The sequence below is a fragment of the Toxorhynchites rutilus genome, chromosome 2 (genome assembly GCF_029784135.1).
Source record: "Toxorhynchites rutilus septentrionalis strain SRP chromosome 2, ASM2978413v1, whole genome shotgun sequence".
Classification (NCBI taxonomy): Eukaryota; Metazoa; Arthropoda; class Insecta; order Diptera; family Culicidae; genus Toxorhynchites; species Toxorhynchites rutilus.
The window spans coordinates 253,498,635-253,523,762 of NC_073745.1; the positions used below are offsets into that span (position 1 = coordinate 253,498,635).

At 37.4% G+C, this 25,128-nt stretch overlaps 1 protein-coding gene across 4 annotated transcripts in view; it reads left to right on the plus strand.

Moving 5' to 3' along the window:
- LOC129770453 (DDB1- and CUL4-associated factor 8) overlaps positions 1-25,128 on the plus strand; it is a 39,823-nt gene that overhangs the window by 1,448 nt on the left and 13,247 nt on the right. For 2 of the 4 annotated variants that reach the window (XR_008742119.1, XM_055773293.1), the window contains exons 1-6: positions 18,590-18,793; positions 18,854-19,069; positions 22,297-22,732; positions 22,791-23,020; positions 23,088-23,475; positions 23,535-23,861. Coding sequence is in view for 3 of the 4 variants with exons in the window: in XM_055773293.1 (XP_055629268.1) it covers positions 18,930-19,069; positions 22,297-22,732; positions 22,791-23,020; positions 23,088-23,475; positions 23,535-23,861 (1,521 nt within the window). In the remaining variant the exon portion in view is untranslated. Of the gene's footprint in view, positions 1-18,589; positions 18,794-18,853; positions 19,070-22,296; positions 22,733-22,790; positions 23,021-23,087; positions 23,476-23,534; positions 23,862-25,128 lie in introns of those variants that run through there. The other 2 variants (XM_055773294.1, XM_055773295.1) reach the window with 2 other exon arrangements.

Genomic DNA, 25,128 nt, shown 5'->3' on the forward strand with positions numbered 1-25,128 from the left:
ACTAAGTCGCAAATTCTCTAAACTTTATAATTAAAGTTTTTATGTAGTATTTAATTTTTGAGTTTGTTTGAATGACAGATTTAAGTTGATTCATAGAAGAATAAGATTTCATTTGATATTACGATTTTTGAAATCGACTCAATGGTTGTAAAATTATGACGTTTTGGAATAAATCTTACTTATTTAATCAGCAAAAGGCCCACGTGGCATGTGCTGTACACAAAAATCGTCTCCATTCACATGATTTTTTTTCCAATTGTTAACTTTCATTCTCATATCAAGGATCAACATATCATATCTTTCCATTAATCCGCAAACATGCCTAGTAGCAACTTAAAAAAAACAAACTCATAAACGACAAAAAGAGTCTTCGTATATTTTTTATATATTTTTCACAGTTTTATAGTAGTTTTATAGCGCTTCTTTAGTTGGAGTGCCTTTTAATTGGCAGTTCGCCAGTTGGAGCACGCGTCAATCAAGAAGCAATCATCCGTCATAATTGTATGTCAGTTTTACTCAGTTTTTCAATGCCATTTTTATTGAAGAGTCATTGAACGTTAAAATCAAAAAATTAAGGCACAGTATAAAAGTATTTAGTTTTGCAGTTTGTTTGACAAATGTATTCGTTTGAAAATATTTATTAATATATATACATATATAAAGTGGATTATATCACATCCACTATTCAAGGAAGTTAATGATATTTTCTACCATCAATCCAAATGCAGTAATCTTAATTATTATTATGGCCGCACTAAAAGATATGAAAAACAACAAGAAAAACGCGAACTTTAAAATTTGTGAACTATTGCAGTATTACTGCAGTATTATTGCAGCCATTCCATGCCAAACTGATATAGTGGTTTTCAGATTTTCGTGAAAATTGGTAGCTTGTTTTCGTTATGGTAAAATATTGGACCTGTATTATTTTTATGTTGGGTCCCAGCAAACATTAAGTCGTATGAATAGCTATAATTGGAGGCGATATACATTCAACCAAGACACATTTGTATGATATATGATGCATATAACTAGCATATACACGCAAAAGTGGAGGCTATATACGTATATGCCATATTGTGTACGCATATAAAGCCGTATATAACGATATGCGATGCTTTTTGGACTGATATGCGATTTGATCCGACAATGTTACCACTCAATCCATCGATGACATGGAAAATCGTGTTTTTGCATTTTATGCGAGATTAGATATACATGATCGATATTTTGATTGATATTTTATGCGATTGTGATTTGATACGAATTTATATGTAACTTATCATATGCAAAGTTATACGATTTAATGTTTGCTGAGGTGATTCGATTTTTTTCACTTTTTCCCAAAAATGACTTTTATCAAAAACTCATAACTTTTGAACAACTAAGCCGATTCAGATTATCGATACATCAAATTGAAGTTAATGAGCTAGTCTTTTTTGAAAAAATGTCAAACTTGCAAGAAATTTGAATTTTTTTTCTTGTAATTCTTGATTGTATCCGTTTTTATAGTTTACATGGTTTCGGGACCGACGGCGCTATATTTTTCTATATTTTTTTTGAAAACTGAGGATTTTTAACTCAAAATTAGATATGTTCTTTTTTTCTTTTTTGAGTTATAATTTTTTAAAGTTAACCGATAGTTCGGAATATTAATTTCTTCCTCTTTTTCCTATTCTCAAAAATTCATAACATTTGAACTGCTAGAGCGATTCAGATGATAGATATATCAAATTAAAGCCTAGAATTTTTTGGAAAAATATTGCACTGCGAAAAAAATTAATTTTGTTTTCGTGATTAATAATTGTATCTGTTTTTTTATAAATAAAAGAAAAATTTTTTGCAGGTGTGAAATTATTGACTTGAATTAACTATGTCGATTATCTGAATCGGTTCAGTAGATCAAAAGTTATGAATTTTTGAAAAACTTAATTTTTGGAAAAAAAGGAGAAACATGATTTTTTGAACCATCGGTTAAATTTGAAAAATCATAATTTAAAAACGAAGAAGGACACATTTTTGGATATGTTGTCTAAAAAATCCTCAGCTTTCGAGAAAAAATATAAAAAAATGTAGCGCCCTTGAATGAAAACTATAAAGAACAATTACGAACAATAATTGGCATGAAATATATATAGTATATAGTTTGGTGTTAATTTCCCCGGCAGCTAAAAAGCTGTTTACTAAAAACTAATTGACGTTAACGTTTCATTACCTTGTAAATTCTAGATACAATACCAACAGAGGGTATTTAAAAAAATGGCTTTTTACGGGGTGTGTTCGAAACTGAAAAAAAAATCAATTTATTCAGAAATCATATTTTATGTTGTTTTTTAAGCGTACATACATTATTTAGTCGTATAATTATTGTATCATTCAATTTATTCCGATGAGGATGCTTTAAAATATTTCAACTGATGCTCTTACCACATTTTAATTTTTTTTCAATGTTTAGTTTCTATGGCGAAGCTTCATTCGTAAATTACACATTTGTCATCATTGGTGGAATACGACCATAAATGTTGTTATGAATAGAACAACAAGTTAAGATTACAATACATATGGGTTTATTTTGATAATGCATTATACATAAGCCGATAAAAATGCATTATAATATTTGTCCACAGCGTTTCAGCGTGTATATGTATATTTTATTCAATTTTCAGTTCATAATTTATATCCCATTCCCCGTGTTTATCATGATGATGCTAACATTATATACGAACCTCCCACCTTATATATGATGTATCCCACCCTCTTAGAGACATCTTAACAATATGTTCAATTTTTAGAGCGTAAACCATCTGTCAATTTTTTCACTGTTTACATTTTCTTGCCACAAATCGTTGCCACTTTTTTCTCTCAAGTTCCACTTCTCTTCTCTGAACATAGCCTTTACTTTGTCAGACATCTGTCAGAAAATTGGTTTGGCTTGTGATCCGCAAAGTAAATATACTATCAGGTATATTACTTCCCGATTTGTCTATGTAGTGGTAGGTCAAAAAAAAGTAAAGAGCAGTTTTAGGACCATCGATTGAATGAATCTCAACGACTTATCTATTGGAAAACGATGAAAAGATATTCAACATAAACAAAACAAAACAAAAAGGGATCACAATAATATGAAAGGTACATAAAAACTAGTTTTGCAACGCTCCACCTCTGGTTTCCCCATAGTTGGATGGAAAGGTTCTTGTTAAAAAATTACGTTTTCGTTACTAAACGTATACAACTACTTTAAATTCTCGTAATCTCCCTCTCTGCGTAGTTTGTAAGTTTTGATGATTTTCCGCAAATTCAGGACCGATGTCACAAACAATTGGAAACGGAATGTTTGACGCGTCATAGTACATGTTAATTTGTTTAACTATGATCGCAAGATGGCAGCATTAAACATAAGCCGGATATGATATCAAAACGTATAAAAGAGTTTCAGACGCAAAGTATGCTCATGAGCACACTTGATAATTGCGAAGTAAATACTTGATAAATGCTGTTTTATTCATAGGAAATCAAGTAAACTTCCAAACTTCCAACTTCCAAAAATAAATACTTAGTTGTCACTTCTATTCATACCAAACGTAGTAAAAACTGAATGTTACTGCTCGATTGCTTGATTAAGTAAAGTGAAGCTGACTTTTGTTTTTATTCATATGGCCTAGTATCAGTTTTGATGCGTTTTAGGCTGCGTCAGGTTCATATGCCAAAAAATAAATTATATACCACGAATGTTGATCACGTACAGAAAAATAATTTCTGTGGGATCTTGAGGGTTCCAAATTGTTTAAATGAAAATATCATCTGCGGGTGGGACGAAGTTCACCGGTTCACCTAGTCTATCTTCTATCTTCTTTTTCTATATATATAAAAATGGAGTGATGTATGTCTGTTTTTCTGTCTGTTTGATTCTTATGGGCTCGGAAACTACTGAATCGATCGACATGAAAATTGGTATGTAGGGGGTTTTTGGGGTCGTGGAAGGTTCTAATGATAGTTCGAGACCCCTGCCATATATAGCATCATCATCGTCGCATCACCGGTACGACAAACAATCATCGACCGTGCGAACGAGTCATCATCATCTCACGCACTCGATCGGGGCCAACAATTAAACAAATAATCCTTTGTTGTGCCTTTTGCACCCAATTTCTAAACGGGATTGTTTTCTCTGATTTGTCCGGTCAAATAACATTGACCGTACTCTGTATATATACCTCTTAGATAGGCTTTGAATAAATAGTTTTTTGTATACACTCGAAGTGAACACAGTCTTTTTATGGCCCTTGTGCCAAACATACAAATGAAACACAAAATTCTGCATTACACGAAAATTAATCAAGCAAATGAAACCAAATTGGCATGTGGAGGTTTTAGGGTGCAACAAATGTTTTTACGGTGGTTGGACACTACCCCCCTCTTGAAAGGGGGAGCTGCCATACAAACGAAACACAAAGGACCTGGCCGGGTAAGGGAGTAAAAAGTGCCCCCAAACCAAATCACCAGCTGTATGGCAGATATTGTATAGGATATTAAATTTTAGCGGTTTTTTTGAACCCCTATGTGATTTAACCAGTATTCAGAAAACAAACGCGGCGCTGCACTTCAGTTTAATTTTCATCAGCGCGTGATCAAAGAACACTCGTATTCTCTCTTGATGCGAAGCGCACAAAATTCATAAGCACGACAGCACAAAATGTACCCGGCGCAGAACTCAGATACTAAACATTCCTTCTCACTTGTGCGATGTGCGTCTCATTCTATATACACACACACACACACACAAGAACATCAAATTCTAGCGCCTGCTTTGTCTTCTTCCGTTCTAAGCAAAGCATAAAAACAAAAGCGCGCCCCCATTTGAACCGTTTACGCTTGAGTGAAGAAAAATATCTCAACAGAGAGACCAATCGGTATATATCTCAATCACCAATCGGTATATAAGTGAGCGCTGCTCGGAAATCCACTCAGTTATAATTGAACAGCGATTGAGGTACCATCGCAGGAATGAATGGATGTTAACATGCTAACACAGACTTCAAAACCACGGAGCGTGGGGAAATTTGCATTGCAAATGAGACGCAAGCTTTGCAAACTGGAATGTGTTTTCCCAACATAGATTCCGAAACCAATAAGTTGGAAAAATCGGCATTTCAGATCTCGGCAGTATTTTATACCCCCATGCATTTTTGCACACTGAAATGCGTTTTGCTAACACGGTCTACAAAAGCGGGTACAAATGCAACGCTTTGGTTCGGTTATTCAAGACTGCATGCCCCTTCATGTCGCCAGCTCACTGAGCTTCTACGCATACCTTTTGATGATTGGGCAAAATGTTGATAACTATTTGCTGCGACTACCTGAATTGATCTAAATCGGGGTTTGTTTGCACAACATTCGAAGTGCGATTATCGCTAATTGAAAAAACACAAATGATTACTAATCCAACGGCAGTCTTACGTCAACCTTGCGGTTATATCAAAGGTATAACCCATCCATAGTTTTTTTATATTTCCAAAATCAAATCAAATCACCAGTTGTATGAAAAATATTGTATAGGGTACTAAATAAAACATGTTGACAGTAGAGATGGGCAAACCGTTCATGAACTGTTCAAAAGAACTAGTTCACCAAAAAGAGTGAACGAACGGTCGTTCTTTTTTACTGGGCAACAGTTCACATGAACTGCTTACCCAGTTCAGAACGAACTGTGTACGAAGACCGCTGGCTGAACTGTGTATACAGTTCAGTTCAGAACGAACTGAACGGTGAACGATGAACTGTGTATGCAGTTCAGAACGAGCTGCTTTCATGTGCCTTACCACCGAAAGACTAACGAGCTGTCTGCGAAAGACTAACGAGCTCGAGTCCTCACGGTGCGAGAGTAGAGTAAGAAATGAACGAAAGCAAAGGAAGCGTCATTTTATAAACCATAAAAGTATAGAATCTAAACCCCACCCTTATTATATTCGTAAGTATACAGTAAGCTTATATAATAAAGAGTTTGTTTGGGACCAAGCAGACAGCTCGTTAGTCTTTCGGTGTTAAGGCACACGAAAGCAGCTCGGATAAGCGCACCAGCCGCAGGATAGGTGAGGAAGCCACATCGCTATCGACCGGGAACTTTGCGTGAAATTCGTCGCTATCAGAAGTCGACCGAATTGCTGATCCGCAGCTACCTTTGCAGCATTTGGATCGTGGAATTGCTCAGGTCTTCAAAACCGACTTGCGCTTCCAAAGTTCCGCAGTTATGACGCTGCAGGAGGCTTATTCGAAAATACCAATTTGTGTGCTATCCATGCAAAACGCGTCACATCATGCCCAAGGACATCCTGCTGGCCCATCGTATCCGAGGAGAGCATGCTATATTAGCTTATCATATAATCAACGGCCCTTTTCAGGGCTCCCAATTTGATGGATTAGAGTTCAGAAAAGTTTTTTACAGGCCGAACTGAAAGGACCATTTAGCGAAAATCGTGGTGTCGATGATAATTCGATACCGATAGGTGCCATGGATATGGATATCATAATGAAGAATATGAAATATATGACATGATGTAGTGAATATATCCCCATATCGAAGAAATCATTTTGATGAAACTGTTTACCGTTTGTCGTTTTTAATTGTTGGGAAAGGGCATTATTTTTGCTGAGTAAATTCCAAAAAAAAATCCATTCCTTCTTTAAGCGTGATTCATTCTGCTTCGGATCAACGGAACAGTATGATAATAATTTCATACAAAAGATAAAATGTCCAAGAGTTATATGATTGCTATTTATAGAGTCGAAAAAATTGTTTCAATAGCTTAATGATAGCTTCGAAAACAGGTTGTTGAAATCATTCGTATCCGTATGTAGCGCGCCCACTTGGAAACCCATTAATCTTATTGGAATGTGAGATGGGGAAGCTCATACTTACGTCTATGCATTATGCTGTACACTTCAATTAGAGCCCCCGCACACTACAGACTTTTCTTCAGCCGACAGTTGGGTCGGATCGGCCTTCTGGTGGGAAAACCGACCCAACTGAATCGGCGTAATGTGCGCACATGCATACCTCTCCGTACTGATTAAGAAGCCGACCGAACTATCGGTCGACAAGTCAGTCTGCAGTCTGCGGGGGCTCTTAATTTCGTTTTTGCAGGCCGAACCGAAAAATTTTCAGTCGAGTTAACTCTTTTTTACAGTAATGCTTTTGAATCCGGACACTTTGCATTACATTCAATATCATACCACAGCCATAACATTTTTTTCATGTTGAATTTATGCGAATAATAGCTACTAATATAGTTACTAATTAATCGCATTAATTCAACATGCAGAAAATGTTGTGGCTGCGGTATGGTATTAAATGTAACGCAAAGTGTCCGGATTCAAATACATTACTGTATACTTACTTCGATGTTATTCGTTTCTCTCTCAGGGTAAGCAACGAATATAATAAGGGTGGGGTTTAGATTCTATACTTTTATGGTTTATAAAATGACGCTTCCTTTGCTTTCGTTCATTTCTTACTCTACTCTCGCACCGTGACGACTCGTTTGTTTGGGACCAAGCAGACAGCTCGTTAGTCTTTCGGTGTTAAGGCACACGAAAAATAATCTGCCAGTTCCCCATGGAATTGAAAATTACATTCAAGTGAGTTTATTTTAATTTTTTCTATCCATATAATACTGCGACCACATACATTTGGTATTGTGGTTTGTCAATCAAGTGCAGTTAACAGGAAAGCTTCTGAAGATTATTCTTCAGAACAAGGTTTTTTGTATCCAATATTGGATGCATATAACCTTGAGCCTCCAACGTAATGCTCTCGTTTTTGAAGCCACCCAAATATTTATTTATTCATTCATTCAGGATGGATTTAAATTCAACTTCAAACAAATGATCCCTAAATCAACGATAGTCCTACGTCACCCTTGCGGTTATACCATAGATATAACCCACTTCCTGTTTTTTGTCTCGCAACGCTCTTAAAAATTCTGGGAAAAATTACGCCATATATAGGAAAAAAAAGACACATACGAACGCATTTAAATAAAAATTAGAGCAGAAGTGGTTCTCAAAGTTATTTTTTTTTCCAAAATTTCGAAATGTCAGAAAATATATAATTTTTTTTTGCACTGCGTATTTAATTTTTGATGAAAAAATTGTTTGAGGATATTCATCGATGCACCTTAGTAAGATGTACTTTAAGTATTTTTGACGTAGAACTACGTCTTTCAGGAAGGGTGCCAAATCAGAAAACAGGTCCATTTTTATGAAACAAAGTTAACGTTAATAACTATCTTTACTGTGAACGAAATCTCATGATTTGCATACAAATCCAATCGAAAATTCTCCATGATTTGTTTTATATGCTATACATTACAATTCGCTAATATCTAAACGGTTTAAATTCATGAAAACTGGGAGAACTTCCTTTTTCCTATACATTTGTTCTGCAGATTTGTGTGCTAACCCTACCCGTATTTCGAATATTATAACTTTTAACTCGAACATTTCTTAACAGATCGGAAAGATGTTTGCATCAATTGATAGGAAATATTTCTACGCGTCTATCACAATTAATAAAATATTATTTTTCATGAGATGAACAATTGAATAACTGTAAAATGTCAAGCGTTATCTAAACGTCCTAACTGCCATGTTTTGATTGGCCCGATTTACCGTTTCCCCAACACAGACTTCAAAATCGATGTACCTGTGGAAATCCGCTCTGCAGATATACATGCATGCGAACCGGAATATGCGAAGAGAAGCCTGGGAAAATCGTCATTTCAGATACTAGAGGTGAATGAACTTTTGCGGTTCGAGAACTACGTAAACATGAGATGTGCAATAATTTCAGAGGGAAATGTGAAATACAATGATCGTTTGACAATTCTCCCGTTCACATATTTTGGTAGTCCTAGGCATCATATCAAACGTAAAGAAACGTTCATCAAATTTACTTGTAACGAAGAACATAATCTATCACAAAAATTTCGATGCATTCTAAAATAATATTCGAAGTGGTAAACAAGTCGATTGCATAATATAATTGCGTAGTTCTACTTCGAAAATATGTGGTCGTGTCCTAGATACAACCCCTTACAATTTTTTCTTATTTTTGTCTAAAAGCTATTGGGAATGGCGTGAAAAAACCAAAAGGTGCATTTTTCACCATAGATCAATTACATTTATTGCTCTATGGTGCATTTTTCACCATAGATCAATTACATTTATTGCTCTATGGTGCATTTTTCACCATTCAATAAATGTTTTTTACTCCACCCCCTCTCTAAGAGGGAACTGCCATACAAATGAAAGACAATTTTTTGCATAACTCGAAAACTAATCAAGCAAATGGAGCCAATTTTGGCATGTGAAGGTTTTAGGGGACACGAAACGTTGCTATGATGAATATACATTCCTCCCCTCTCTCCGAACAACTCGTGAACTAGTCGAACAAATGGAATCAAACTTAGCATATAAAAGTTTTAGGGATCGATAAACGTTTCTATGGTAGTTCGACATTCCTCTCCCCTCTTTAAAGGGGGGCTGCCATACAGATGATACACAAACTTCTGCATAACTCGAGAACTAATCAAGCAAATGGAACCAAATTTGGGATGTGAGGGTTTTTGGGTACGAAAAATGTTTCTATGATTGTATGACAACCATTCATCCTCTGGAAATGAGAGGTGGTCCCATAAAAATAATGCACATATTTCAACCAAACATATCCCAACCAAACATGACAATTGAAAAATTTCGGAAAATTGAAAGAAAATGGGAAAATTCGAAAAATTCAATTCGCATTGGTCTACAATTACATATTGACAAGCGTTGTTAGTTCAAAACAAACTCCTATATCGTCTTCTATCTATATAAATAAAAATGGATCACCGAATGTGTTTATAATAGCAAAACTCGAGAAAGGAATTGTCCGATTTAGGGCTGTCTTCATTCTATCATATTTTCTGTATCAAACATCATTATTCCATGTAACGTAAAAACATTTTTTTTGCAAGTGGATAAAAAAATCTGACGAAAAAAATCTAAAAATAATCTGATAATGTCGAGTTTTGGTAGAAGTACTAAAATCTTATAGTAAAAAGATAATGGGTCTGAGCCTAGGGGCACGGACGGGAACTTGACATAGGACTGTGATTGTGTGTAGTAATTGCATTTGAATTGAGTTTCTTCGTTGTTCATCTGTATTTTTTTCTTTTCTGATACAAGAAATGGAAGCCCTGATTAAAAATAAAACCGTTTCTTGTATAAACTTGTATCCTTTAAACGGGTTAGATGAGATAACGTGGTAGAATCTGGAACCACATTCTGTCCAAAAATGTACACAAAAATACTATTAAAGCCTTTACTACCCTTTTCTTCTGTTTTTCCAATTATGAAGACAAAGAGTCATCTTGTATCATTTTTAAATACAAATCTGAATAGTTAAGATCTACATAAATATAAGCCAAAGTCAAATAAATCTATGACTACAGAAATATATTATAGACAAAAATAGCAGTTTTTGCTTCGTTGTCATGTTATCCGGAAACTTTTTTGTAATAACTTTATAGCCCGGTGATGTATATTAAGTATTCTATGTGTGCTCTCTTGGAAAGTTCGTGTAGCTGCTGTAGTGAATTGATCTCATTGGATGCTAAGTTCTGCTTATGTATAGAAAAGGGAAAGGAAAATGGGCAAGTGCATTCGAGGAAGTGAAGCGGGTTTCTTAGGAAGACATATATGGGGAGCATAATATTAAGATCGCGACTACTCAAACTATCATAATCTGATGTGCGTGAGTATACCCTTTCGATCTTCTAAATCAGCAGGCATTGCAATTCATTAATTGCATTTTTCATACATACTTACATTATACATCCTGGCATGACATCCTGGACCCCAATTACATAAATTGTTAGCAGCAAGACGATAAAAACGTGAATTGAGCACGAATTGATTGGGCAACATACAATACAATAACTGAGAAACGCCTACTATCGGTAAATGGAGAGTAATTCATTATACGCATCAACTCACATTGCGAGCTAACGCCCGTATTTAGGCAAAAAGTCGATGGGCCTAGGGGCACAGACGGGATCTTGACATCTTGACATAGGACTGTGATTGTGTTATAATTGCATTTGAAATGAGTTCTTTCATTGTTCAAAATCTATAATTTTTTTGGTACATCAAATGGAAGCCCTGGAATAATCCGTTTCCTGTATGAACTTGTATCCTTCAACGGATTAGATGAGATAACGTGGTAGAATCCGGAACAACATTCTGTTCAAAAATTTACACAAAAATACCATTAAAACTATTACTACCCTTTTCTTCTGTTCATTCGATCATGCAGAAGAAGACAAAGAGTCATCATGTATCAGTTTAACCACAAGTCTAAATAGTTAAGATCTACATAAATATAAGCCTAAGTCAGATAAAGCTATGACTACAGAAATATATTATAGATAAAAAAGCATTATCTCCTTTTTTGCCACGTTGTCCGGAACATTATTTGTAATAACTTTATAGCCCGGTGATGCATATTGTGTATTGTATGGCCATAAGTGCTCTCTTGGGAGATCGTGTAGCTGCTGTAGTAAATTGATCTCATTTGGTGCTAAGTTCTGCTTATGTATAGGAAATGGAAAGGAGAATGGGCATGTGCATTCTAGGAAGTGAAGCGGGTTTTTTAGGAAGACATATATGGGGAGCATAATATTAAGATCGCGACTACTCAAGCTTGCATAATATGATATGCTTTAATATACCCTTTCGATCTTCTAAATCAGCAGCCAGTTGAATGCATTTTTTATATAACCAAACAACATGCTCGATATTATGATATTAATTACATAAATTATTAGTAGCAAGACCTACATGTTAAAAACGTGAATCGAGCGCGAATTGATTGGGCAACATACAATACAATAACTGATGAATGTCTATTATCGGTAAATGGAGAACAATTCATTATACGCATGAACTCAAGTTGAGGGCTAACGCCCGAATTTAGACAAAAAATTATAGGAGGTTGTGTCCAAGATACGACCGCATTTTTGACGTAGAACTACGCTGTCATTTCATATAAGTCGCTCGTACATACCTTCGGATATTATTCTATAATGCTGTGAAATTTTAGAAACAACTGCATAGTAGAATAATTAAATGATTTGTTCATTGTAGAATCAGTTGACGATATTTTATTGATGATTCAATCTTGCCCTCGCAGAACAATACACTAGCTGATCTTATGTAGCAATTTATTTCATGTCAATGCATTGAAAATTTACCTCGAACGCTATTCCGGTGGCCATTAATAAACACTTCTCATCATTTTGCGCTATTTTCTCAAAAGAAACGCTTCTGTTAGTATTACTGGCCTCGAAAAAAGTTGCATTACTTTCTCATGCTCGAGATAAGCACAACTGTCACCCTTAGTGAAGGAAGTTTTGCTACTGGCAAGCGAAACCTAATCACATACAATATTCCAGAACGACATTTACTTTCTTCTTGGTGACTAAACAAGCAAAATAAAATCCTTTTGTTAATATCAATAACATCGAAAACAGTAGCATTGTTTCATTATGATCAAGATTAGCAAAAATGCAATCCTAGTTGAAGGCAGTTTTGCGACTGGCACGCGAACCCAAATAACTTATAACATTCCAGTACAACATTCAAGATGCCTGGTATTCCCCAAATAATTTTTTGGCTCACAACCTTCACGCCTGCTTCGCCATAACGTCAGTTTAATGCATTGATGCAATGTCAAAGGCACCAACGAAGCCCTGCTTGGAAAAAGACTGAATTATGCCACACAGCTTGTACTCTGCTGTAACACCCATCGATGCGAATTCACTGATGAATTTGTCAAGAGCGACCGCCTTCACCACCAGCGGGGGAGCTTGATTTTGGTTGCTGCTTGGGTAACGGTGTTTACATTTTCGACCGACGTGCCGAAGTCGCCTACTTCGCTGTTGTTCGATGCGGTGTCACACTCGCGAAAGCTCGGCGCTTTTCACTGCACCAACATCGCGTGCATCATTGGATGATGCTTGTCTCAAATTTTTATTGCCCCTGGCAATGCGTTCGTTTTTTGCAGGGCTCGAGCCTGTCTTCCTCTTCTTCTTTCTCATCGCGAAGGAATACAATTAGGCGCGAAGCGAGTGGTCAGTGCAATTGAAAGAAAACATTCCCATTTCAATGGTCAAATTGTTAACTTTTTTACTATATTCACTGTTCATGTTTTAAGCAAAAAAAATACTGGATAAAGTTCCTGTCTAATGGTATATAACACAATATATGTGACCAAAACAATTTTGAGTAATATGCGTTTGAAAACTCTTTATAAATCGTTACATTTTTAGTAGAGTGACCACCTTATATAGAAATCAAAGACATAGTCCTATGTCAAAAGATTGCTCGTTGCATCGGGCAGGAAAGCGAGTAGTTAGTGCAATCGAAGGAAAATATACCCATTTTAATCGTCAAATTGTTAACTTTTTTATTCTATATTCACTGTTCATGTCTTTAGCAAAAAAAATGGATAAATTTCCTTTCTAATGGTATATAACACAACATATGTCGCAATAACGCTATTTTGAGTAATATGCGTTTGAAAACTCTTGAATGAATCGTTACATTTTTCTTAGAGTGACCCCCCTATATAGAAATCAAAGACATAGTCCTATGTCGAAAAATAATTTTGAACGGTAGATTAGAAGATCAATCAATGAACAGTTCTGCGATTGGATCCATGAACGTGCGCTTAGTAAGAAAACGTGATTGTGATAACGAAAAATAGTTTCAAATAAAATTGGCTTTTTTTCTATTTTTGATCGCGATTAAAATCGCATTCAGAAAAATGACTTCGGGGGGACCTGAGTATTCGAAATTATCTGAGTCTAACCAACAATTACACAAGAGTCGGGAAAAGATGCGAATAATGTCTTCACCTTCGAATCACGGTTTGAGCGTGATGTCCTCCCCCAATTAGCGTCCAGTGTGTTCGGCTCTCCCGCGCGGATTTTGCAATGACAGGCCGCCGCGGGGCCTTGATAATGGAATGTGAATGAAATAAAACACACAAGGCGGGGCGGGTGTGTACGGTTCCAAAGTCACTGTTGTACGGTTCCTCATTCGCTGCGGTGGCTCGATGGAGATGATGCGCCGCAACGGTTTTGTGAGAGTATTAGTGTTTATGCGCTTTTGTAAGGGGCACATAAATCAAGACAATAATAAATGTACTATGAGGTGAGCCAATACGTGAAAACCATTCTGCGGCCATGTTGCTGCGGATCCTCGAATTCCATCCAAACGGTAGAGAAATGCAATATTTCAGACGTTTGTGATCAACTTATCTCTCCCTCTCGCTCAGGTAAACATCTCCTTTTCCGTTTCCCACCATTATGTCTTTATATACCGCCCCTCTAATCCGCTTACTGTCCAAACAGTTGTACTTTGCACCATAGACTCGTCTTGCATTCGTCTATAAAAATATAATAATGGCCGCTAGTAAAGCCGTCGACAACGCGCCTAGAAGTATATCCTAAGGTGGGCAAACTTGCTAAAACCACTCTTCAGCTATCTTGGAAGACTCCTGTGTTTTGTTTGCAAACAAAACACAATACGCTTGTGCCCAAGCTCGCTCTTGATCAGTCTGTCTCTCTCACGCTTCAAGCAAATAATTCCCCATCTGCTTTCTTCCGTGTTTTTCGATTTTTGACGTAGGACTACGTCTTTCATTTCTATACCGGTGTGTAAATCCAAAGTTTCGAAAATGAAAGCGTTACGCCGGAGACCGAGATTTTGAGCGTTAATAGCTCTTAAACAACTGAACGAAATGGTATGATAAACACTTCATTCCAAAGATAAAAGGTCTACGCGTCATATACTTGTTACTTTTTCATCCAAAAACTTGTTTCAATAGTCTTAAAATTGCTTTCAAAACAGGCTATTGAAATCACCAATCGGTATATAAGCGAGCGCCGCTCGTAAACCCCCTCAGTTATGATTGAACAGCGATTGGAGCAGGTTGTCGCTGTGTTGTGAAGCTATTTTCGTTTATCATGAAAGCGCTAATGAACGGTGTCACCAAGAGCCTGTATGTGCACCTAAGGCCAGAAGGGAATCCATCAGGAGGAGAGTGATGCCACGGTTCCGCTTGAAACATCGGCCGCCACACACACATATACACGCGCGGAATTCTCGATGCTGAAAAATAATCTGCCAGTTCCCCTGGGAATTGAAAAATACATTCATGCGAAAGAGTTTATTTTAATGTTTTCTATCCATATAACACTGCAACCAAATACATTTGGTTTTGTGATTTTTCAATCAATCGCAATTAATAGGAAAGCTTCTGAATATTTTTTTTCCCATCAGTGGAAAACTTTCGTATCCAATATTGGATGCATAACATGAAAAACGTGAAAATCAATTCATTTTCGAGCGTTTATTTGCTTTCTACTCATATAATGCTGCGACCAAATACATTTCGTTTTGGATTTTTTCAATCAAGTGCGATCAACCTAAGATCACGTCTTTCGGCAATTTATTAGAGGTGCAATGAATCTTTAGGAATTCCCGCTCTACGCGCACTGGCAAACAATGTTTACTCAACAATTTCTCAAACGAGAAATGGGTGTTGTGAGAAAGGATTAGCGAACGCGAAAACGACAAACGGGAGAAAGATATGTTTGGAGGTTGAAGGAAATTGGCAGAAAACTTCTTCATTCTATCATTCAAATAATGTGATTCATACCACTTCGTTTTACCAGAAAGAGTTTCTTAATGCTCAAAGGAGGAATTGAGTCCTCCGAGGAAATTACCCAGCGCAAATTAGAGTCGACTATCGATTGCGGCATTCGTACACAAATAATTTTATAATGCAGTTTCACCAAAGTGATTTCTTCGGATATATTCACTACATCATGTCATATATTTCATATTCTTCATCATGAAATCCATATCCATGGCACCTATCGGTATCGAATTATCATCGACACCACGATTTTCGCTAAATGCTCCCTCCAGTTCGGCCTGTAAAAAACTTTTCTGAACTCTAATCCATCAAATTGGGAGCCCTGAAAAGGGCCGTTGATTATATGCTAAGCTAATATAGCACGCTCTCCTCGGATACGATGGGCCAGCTGGATGTCCTTGGGCATGATGTGACGCGTTTTGCATGGATAACACACAAATTGGTATCTTCGAATAAGCCTCCTGCAGCGTCATAACTGCGGAACTTTGGAAGCGCATGTCGGTTTTGAAGTCCTGAGCAATTCCACGATCCAAATGCTGCAAAGGTAGCTGCGGATCACCAATTCGGTCGACTTCTGATAGCGACGAATTTCACGCAAAGTTCCCGGTCGATAGCGATGTGGCTTCTTCACCTATCCTGCTGCTGGTGCGCTTATCCGAGCTGCTTTCATGTGCCTTACCACCGAAAGACTAACGAGCTGTCTGCGAAAGACTAACGAGCTCGAGTCCTCACGGTGCGAGAGTAGAGTAAGAAATGAACGAAAGTAAAGGAAGCGTCATTTTATAAACCATAAAAGTATAGAATCTAAACCCCACCCTTATTATATTCGTAATTATACAGTAAGCTTATATAAAAAATAGGGTGGGGTTTACATTCGATACTTTTATGTTTTATAAAATGACACTTCCCTTGCTTTCGTTCATTTCTTACTCTACTCTTGCACCGTGAGGACTCGAGCTCGATAGTCTTTCGCAGACAGCTCGTTAGTCTTTCGGTGGTAAGGCACATGAAAGCAGCTCGGATAAGCGCACCAGCAGCAGGATAGGTGAAGAAGCCACATCGCTATCGACCGGGAACTTTGCGTGAAATTCGTCGCTATCAGAAGTCGACCGAATTGGTGATCCGCAGCTACCTTTGCAGCATTTGGATCGTGGAATTGCTCAGGACTTCAAAACCGACTTGCGCCTCCAAAGTTCCGCAGTTATGACGCTGCAGGAGGCTTATTCGAAGATACCAATTTGTGTGTTATCCATGCAAAACGCGTCACATCATGCCCAAGGACATCCAGCTGGCCCATCGTATCCGAGGAGAGCGTGCTATATTAGCTTAGCATATAATCAACGGCCCTTTTCAGGGCTCCCAATTTGATGGATTAGAGTTCAGAAAAGTTTTTTGCAGGCCAAACTGAAACGAGAATTTTCGTTTGGATGCCATACAGCATCGAGAAAATTCCGGAAAGATCTAATCGTTGCTGAAAAATAATCTGCCAGTTCCCTGGGAATTGAAAAATATATTCATGCGAAAGAGTTTATTTTAATGTTTTCTAACATATAACACAGCGACCAAATACATTTGATTTCGTAATTTTTCAATCAAGTGTAATTAGCTGGAAAGCTTCGGAAGATTATTCTTTCCTATCAGTAGGATATTTTCGTATCTAATATTGTATGCACGCGCAACGGAAAATGTTTCGTATCGCGAAAATTATATAATTTTCAATCACTTATTGCTCAGTCGCCGAAATTTTCATACTCAGAGAGTTTATTCTCCTCTAGTTTGCCTTCCAAATTGCCATCGTAAACCACACATTCTCTCGATTCAATCACGCACGAAAGGCATACTTAAATGATATTCTGGTGGTGAAACCCATTCATTTTTCGTGAGGCGTGAGGCTGGTTATCGAGAAGAAACCTGGAAAGAAATGATCGTTGCTGAAAAATAATCTGCCAGTTCCCCTTGGAATTGAAAATTACATTCAAGCGAATTTATTTTAATTTTATCTATCCATATAATACTGCGACCACATACACTTGGTTTTGTGGTTTGTCAATCAAGTGCAGTTAACAGGAAAGCTTCTGAAGATTATTCTTCAGAACAAGGTTTTTTGTATCCAATATTGGATGCATATAACCTTGAGCCTCCAACGTAATGCTCTCGTTTTTGAAGCCACCCAAATATTTATTTATTCATTCATTCAGGATGGATTTAAATTCAACTTCAAACAAATGATCCCTAAATCAACGATAGTCCTACGTCACCCTTGCGGTTATACCATAGATATAACCCACTTCCTGTTTTTTTAAATTTTATCCCCTCTCCCTGCACCTTTTTTTGGGTTTTGGGTAAAAAGAATATTGAAAACGTTTTCAGGAAGATTGAAAACGTTTTCAGGAAGTTTGAAAACATATATCTAGACACCTCACATGCGTTTTTACCTAAAATTTCAAATTTTACCCCCTCCCCCAGCCCTTGCTTTGGAGTTCATACCAAAATGACTCAAAAATAGATTCAGCACCTTCAAAAACCCCCGAAGACCAAATTTCAAGGCATTTCCATTCATTGTTCTATTTAATGTCACCTAGAATTTCTGGGGGACCCCTTTGGGCCGTCTAGTGTATTTCCACGCTTAGCGAACTTGTACTGTACTAAGTTGAGATTTCATTTGCCGAATAACACGCCTTGAATGTATTCTGAGTGGCAAAGATGCACAAATCATAGCATACCTTGGGCAAACGTTAAATTACGTTGACCGGTCTCAGGTTGACCGTTAACAGCTGATCTCGATTTGACAGAACGTTGGAAAAGGGTACCGTATTTGTTTACTTTCTTTACTACTTTTACGTCGCCGTATTGAGTATACTTGGTATACCTACATTTGTGAATTGAAGTAAATAAACTTTTTGTGATCACTTTCGTATTAGTGTATTTTGTGATTGTTCCGAAATATCTTCAGTGTTTTTCAGTTCTAAGAAAATTTGCATCTAATTTTTCAAGATAACGCAGCGGATCATAGATTGAGAGACGGCATCGGTGAGAGACGGTGATAAAAATTTTTTTTTTGCAGAGTAGAACAGTTTTTGTTTTTTTAAGGTGCTATTCCAAATCTCCCAAGAAGTGGAATCTTATTTGTTCTACATTGCTTCGTATGGTTGTGAACTAGCCGATTATGGAAGAGGAAGATGCCGCCGTCATCCGTAACAGTGGTTGCAGTAGCAGTAACGATGGGAATAGCAATCCACCAAAGAAATCCAAACTGTGCGTCGATAGCTCTCGCTCGCTACCACTAGTAGAGAATGCTTCAGAGAAGTACGTTCCATGAATGAGAATAATTAAATTAGTATAAAAAATATCCGCAGGTATTTGTATGGATTGCATTTGTTTAATGCGATTAACAAAAAATATTTCATCATTGGATTCTTGATCTTCTATCGAAACATTAAATGTGTCTAGTGTCTAATCACTGAATCTAAAAACTAAAATGCTCTGAATGATACATATAGGCGGCACGAACTGAGCTAGCCCTGGTGAATTTTTCAAACAATAGCTTTTCATTTCCGCTAGAAAAGCGCTCGTACTAGAATGACCAAATCTGATTCAAAAGCATTGAAAGTCTTAAATGCTTTTGAATCAGATTTGGTCATTCTAATATGAGCGCTTTTCTAGCGGAAATGAAAAGCTATTGTTTGAAAAATTCACCAGGGCTAGCTCAGTTCGTGCCGTCTATATGTATCATTCAGAGCATTTTAGTTTTTAGATTCAGTGATTAGACACTAGACACTTGGACACTATGATGTTCTGAAGCGTCGGCTAGAATTAGATTTATGTTTTCTCTGTTTTCTGCACTCGATAATAATCACATCAGTGACCGTTATGGGGAATATAGCAAAGCGGTATTTTGCTTGTAAATTTACGGCCAACATCGTTACATGTATCCGGCTCAATCCACAGTTGATTGAAGATCTTGTCTGACTCGAGCTTTTGTAACTTCAATAATTCTGTTGAGATATATAGTAGTTGATACAATATTTACAATGATGTCATCGAAACAGCAGATCACTCGCGAAAAGTATAGTTCACTTACAGTGAAAATCCGGAAACTTATCAAATGCGTAACCCATGTGATGAATGACTTCAAAAACCCACCAATATGGAACACAGTGGTCCGAAAGCCCTCAAATCGGGGGGAAATTTAAAGCTCCTATGAGATGCTTTCTAAAAGTATGTTGTCTTCAGCAAAGTTGATCTTAGGATCTGGCCATCATGGGAAGACAATGGTTTAGTTCACAATATCACCGCTAGGGCGCACAGTGATAAGAAAATACTCATAAAGGGGAAAAATTAATAACTCCTCAGGAATGCCTTCTAAAAACATGTTGTCTTCAGCAAATTTGATCCTATGATCCCTGGTTTGAAGTCCGTAATTTGGGTCAAATTATTTGCATTTAAATTGTGTTAAGAATTAAAAAAATCAAATAGGAGGAATATTTTTCGAGTAATTTGTTTCTATTTACTTATAAAATGTACATAAAAATCAACAAAAGATTACTTCGAAAGCTTCAGCTTGAGCTTGGGTAGACTGTACAATTCGTAGTTGCTCTCCGTGATTGACCTGAACCAACCAAATTGCACACAGAACACTCAGAATGACGTTTGGGACTAGCAAATCATTCTCGTTGTGCAATTTTCGGTGATTCGAGCTTTAAATGGTCAATAAAGACGCCGGCCACGTCCTTACAGTCACCAGGGGAAGGGAAGGAATGTTAGTATGATATTCGCCGCCCGAAGGCCAGAAGGATCGCCTCTATAGCGTGGTTCCCTAGCGTTTATCATGGGAGGGATAGTTGTTGGTGGGGAGAGGTAAGAATCAGGATTCACTGAGGTAAGTGATGTGATTATGTGAAAGCGGACAATCGACGGAACGAGAAAATGAAATTTCGAAAATCCTATGTGTCTCAACGCGCGGCAGAAATTATCTTTAGGTATCCTGAGAAGGAAAACCTGCAAAATTGATTGGACCGACTATATATTCTATTATTTATTGCACGTATTTTTTTATTGAAATTCAATCGTGACGGCGGAGAGTTTTCTTTGGGAAACCCGAGAAGGTAACCGAAGTCACGAGTACTATTTATAGAACTCCAATAACGATGGCGGAAAACTGTAGATTTCAAATATTATTTCCTGAAGCTGAAATTTGTAGTCTCAAACTTCAGATTGAAAATTTAAATATCGAATTCCGAATACAAAATCTACAATACTCAATTTCGAATTTTCAATCCTTTAAATTTTATATTTCAAGCCTATGTTTTAATTATAAATTTAATTTAAAAAAAATTAATTTAATAAATTATAATTTTTTTTAATTTCAAGTTCTAATTCCGAAATTTCATTATCTCACATTCTATTCTTGCCCATCTTGCATTGTGCTCCCCAAGGGTTCGGCAAGTGAGCCAGCAGCTACCACATTTACACACATTTTCTATCTCACTATCATTCTCAAATAGTTCCCTCTCCGGAAAAGCTGCCAGTCCTTCCTAAAGAGAATCACATTCATTAATTCTAATTAGATTCCTGATGGAGCTGAAGAAGAGATGAAAAACAGAGAGACACTGGTGCTATTCGATTATAAGCTCTAAAGAAGTTAAGTAGGATTAATGTATGGATATAAAAAGAAGTAATATTATACAAAGAGTAATAAAGAACTTAGCTGGGATCGTTGTCAACTGATCATTCCTGCAACCCACCCTATAGTGATACCTGCACTACCGAACACACAGGCACATACTTCGCCCTAGCAATGATAAAAAAAAGAACACACACACATACACACAAATGGAAACAGTCCGATAAAGCCAAACGAAATTTTCGCGTCTTCGTATCACAAACAATTGCTTTATTCGGAGATCATTAACTTTTAACTGCTTCAGTGAATCCTAAACACACTCGCGAATTTATGGCCAACCGCTAGAATCATACTCAACGATCAGCAGAGAAAAACGCGTTCGAACATGTCTGACGAAGCTAGAAGAACCAAACGAGGAGCGAAGAAAAAATGCGTCTTTTCCCGACGACTGCCCGAACGAATCTCCCTCAACAAAAGATTACTTCGAAAGCTTCAATACTTATTCAGGAAATTCTTTACGATTCTTTGGCATAGTAGTTCTGTTTGTAGAGGAAATCACATCTCCGGCTAGCAAAAATCTTTTGAATAAGTCCGTCATTGATGCAATTCTGGAATTGGGTTTCGACTCCTGTATTCACAGAATGAGCGTATATTTTCATTGCGCACCTCCAATACTTCTTCGTAATATATCCCCATGGGTAGTTTCAACGATGACTTCATGTTTGCTCCATGAATTAGAATAAAATGTACTGAAACAGATATGTAAAACCATGGATACTTGGTTTCGAATATTTTCGCCCTATAAAATTTGTGAAAGATATATCGTTATTTTATTACAATCAAACACTGAGCGTGTGTTAATCAGCATGCAATTGAGTTTAGTGCACAGATTTCAATCCTTCTATTGTAGGTTCAAGGAATCAGAAAGTACGGCAGAAAACCCCTCCGAAGTTTCACCGCTTCCAACGAGTACAATGAGTACAGATGAAGACGATAATGTCATAGAAGATGCCCCAAACGTGGTTCCCGCGACGACCAGCATAGAACAACGAAACTCTCCAACTTTCGTATCGAACGCTGGAGAAGAAAGCGAACAGGTGCATATTGATGATGACGATGACGATGATGATATAGCACGCGAAGTATCGACAGATCGTAATGTCAGCGTTCCCTTAAGTGCAGCCGAGAATACAGCTAGCGGTGAGAGGGATGAAAATGTCGATAGAGGAAATGCTCAAACACCCTCTGTCGATGTAGAATCTGGTGAAGTATCCGGTGAAGTCCGTCCATCAAGATTCGACCAGGAAGAAAGGCTTAGAAGATTGATCGAAAGCATGATTGCAGGGGTAGATATTCTGCTTGAGCACACTGATTCCATCAATTTATCTTTTCACATCTCAACAGTCGTCTTCTGAATTGGATTCCGATGATGACTCCGACTATGATGGTGATAACGATGATAATAACGATGCCAGCAGCACAGCATATGACTCTCCAACAGATGATTCTGATTCTCGTTCATCTCGGGCGGGTTGGTTGAACTTTCGCAGGAATCAGAATAGTACTGAACGACCGACTCGAATTAATGAAGAAGACATCGGTAACCTTCGATTCATGCAATCTGCCAATGTTACGTGAGTCCTGTGTTTGAATGATACTATTATGTAGAAAGGTTCTGTATATGTATTGTCTTATATCTAGGAGCAACTGGAATTGTGCCCGGGCGATTCAGCTGCGGTCACTTGGCCTCTCGTATCAATCGAAAGGACCATTCGACGCAACACGTTACAACTCGAACCAATTTCAATCCCGCGCATATGCGTCGAAACGTACGGTCCAGATGTTGACTTTGTTATGTCGATTGCGGAAACACAGCGGATGTGTGAATAGTTTGAATTTTAACGCATCCGGAACACTGCTTGCGAGTGGATCTGATGATTTAAATATAAACATTTGGAACTGGCGATTGAGTAAATTGGTACGGTCGATCCGAAGTGTACATCATTCGAATGTGTTCCAGACCAAATTCGTAGAAACAAGTGGGTATCGCGATGAAATTGAGATAATATCTACAGCTAGAGATGGACAGGTGAGCTTCAGTAGTAAAACTTTGAAAGCAATGATTTTTTATCTCATTCATTTATCAAGGTACTTCACACTCGAATTGGACCGGCGGGAGACGATACCCAAACCGTTCTTTTCAATCAGAAACAAGCGATCCATAAGGTTGCGATTCCTGCACAATCGCCGTTCGAGTTTTTGACGGCGTGCGAGAATGGTTCGATAAACAGCTACGATTTACGTGAGAAAAAAGTGAGGAAAGTGGCTTACGTTAAGACGCGTCTGTACAGTATCTCCGCCCATCCACTGGATAATGAGTTTTGCGTTTCGGGTGGTGATGCGGCCGTCCGGGTGTATGACCGTCGTCGTTCTTCGAAACCAATGAAGTATCATTTCGCTGCTCATCTACAACACGTGAGTTATAAATTCAGCAATACCATGCCAAACCTATAAAATGGTTCTCAGATTTTCGTGAAAAGTGGTAGTTTTTTCCTTGTTGTATATATCGCATTATCGTATTTTTTGACGTAGAACTACGTCTTTCATTAAGGGTGCCAAATCAGAAAACTATTTTCGCCGCGAACGGATTTTGGCGATTTACATACCAAACGAATTGGAAATTCCTTAAGATTTATTTGATATGCAATATATTACAGTTCTGTGGCGTGTAAATGGTTAAAATTCATGAAAAATATATGCGTTTCCATTTTCCCATACATTCGTTCTGTCCATTTGTGTGCTTTCCCGAAAAGAGCTGTGAATAACGGGCAACTTATCGACGAGCAACGAAGGGGGAATCGCAAGCTATTCGCGTTGACGGTGGAATGGTGTCGCCATCTGGATACGACATTAGTTTGTATGAGGCCAACTATTCCCTGTCAGATTAGTCGGCCCTAAGGCAATTTTAAAGCTAAAATTTGTATGAAAATTCTTCCTTGGCGTTATTTTTCCACTAGAAATACATTTTTCTGACCCTAATTTAAACTACTTTCTATGAATTTTCATATATTTTCACCAAAACTTACCATTATAATATAAAATTATCATTAGACACAATTTTTGTATGATATTTTTACACTACTTGTAAGCAAAAGTGATTTTCATTTAGATAAAGTACTAATTTGATTTGGGAAAAATAATTTTCATTCATAATTTTTATTCCAAAAGGGTGTTCATTTCTTCTGCAAACCCATATTGTCATGCCTACTCCCCCATTCTGTAATACAAAGCTCAATGCCGTCAACGCGGATAAAGTCTCCGTGAACAAAGAAAAAGAATAAGAACGAAGGGGAATACTTTCCAAGAGTATATACAGTGGATCTCGCTGAGGCAAGCTTTCAGTATCGCTCTAGATACGAAGCAACGAACATCGCTTGTTCTTCCTTGTTTTGCGCCATCACATGTCTTCGTTTCGGATTGAACTGTGGACGCGACCAAATTACTCACTCGCTGATGTCTTTGGCATTGCAATCATTGCATCAAACTGACGCCATTGCATTAATGTTTTAAGCTACATAATTGTGTTGTCATCAAGCTAGGCTATTGTCGACTCACCAAGAAAATAAATGTTCTGAAATTTTGCCTGTAATTTGGCCTGTGAAGTTAATCTAAACCGGCAATATTAACAGGAAGGGTTTCCGTTGAGAAGAGCGCAAAACGGAGATGTTTGTGTGAATATGTG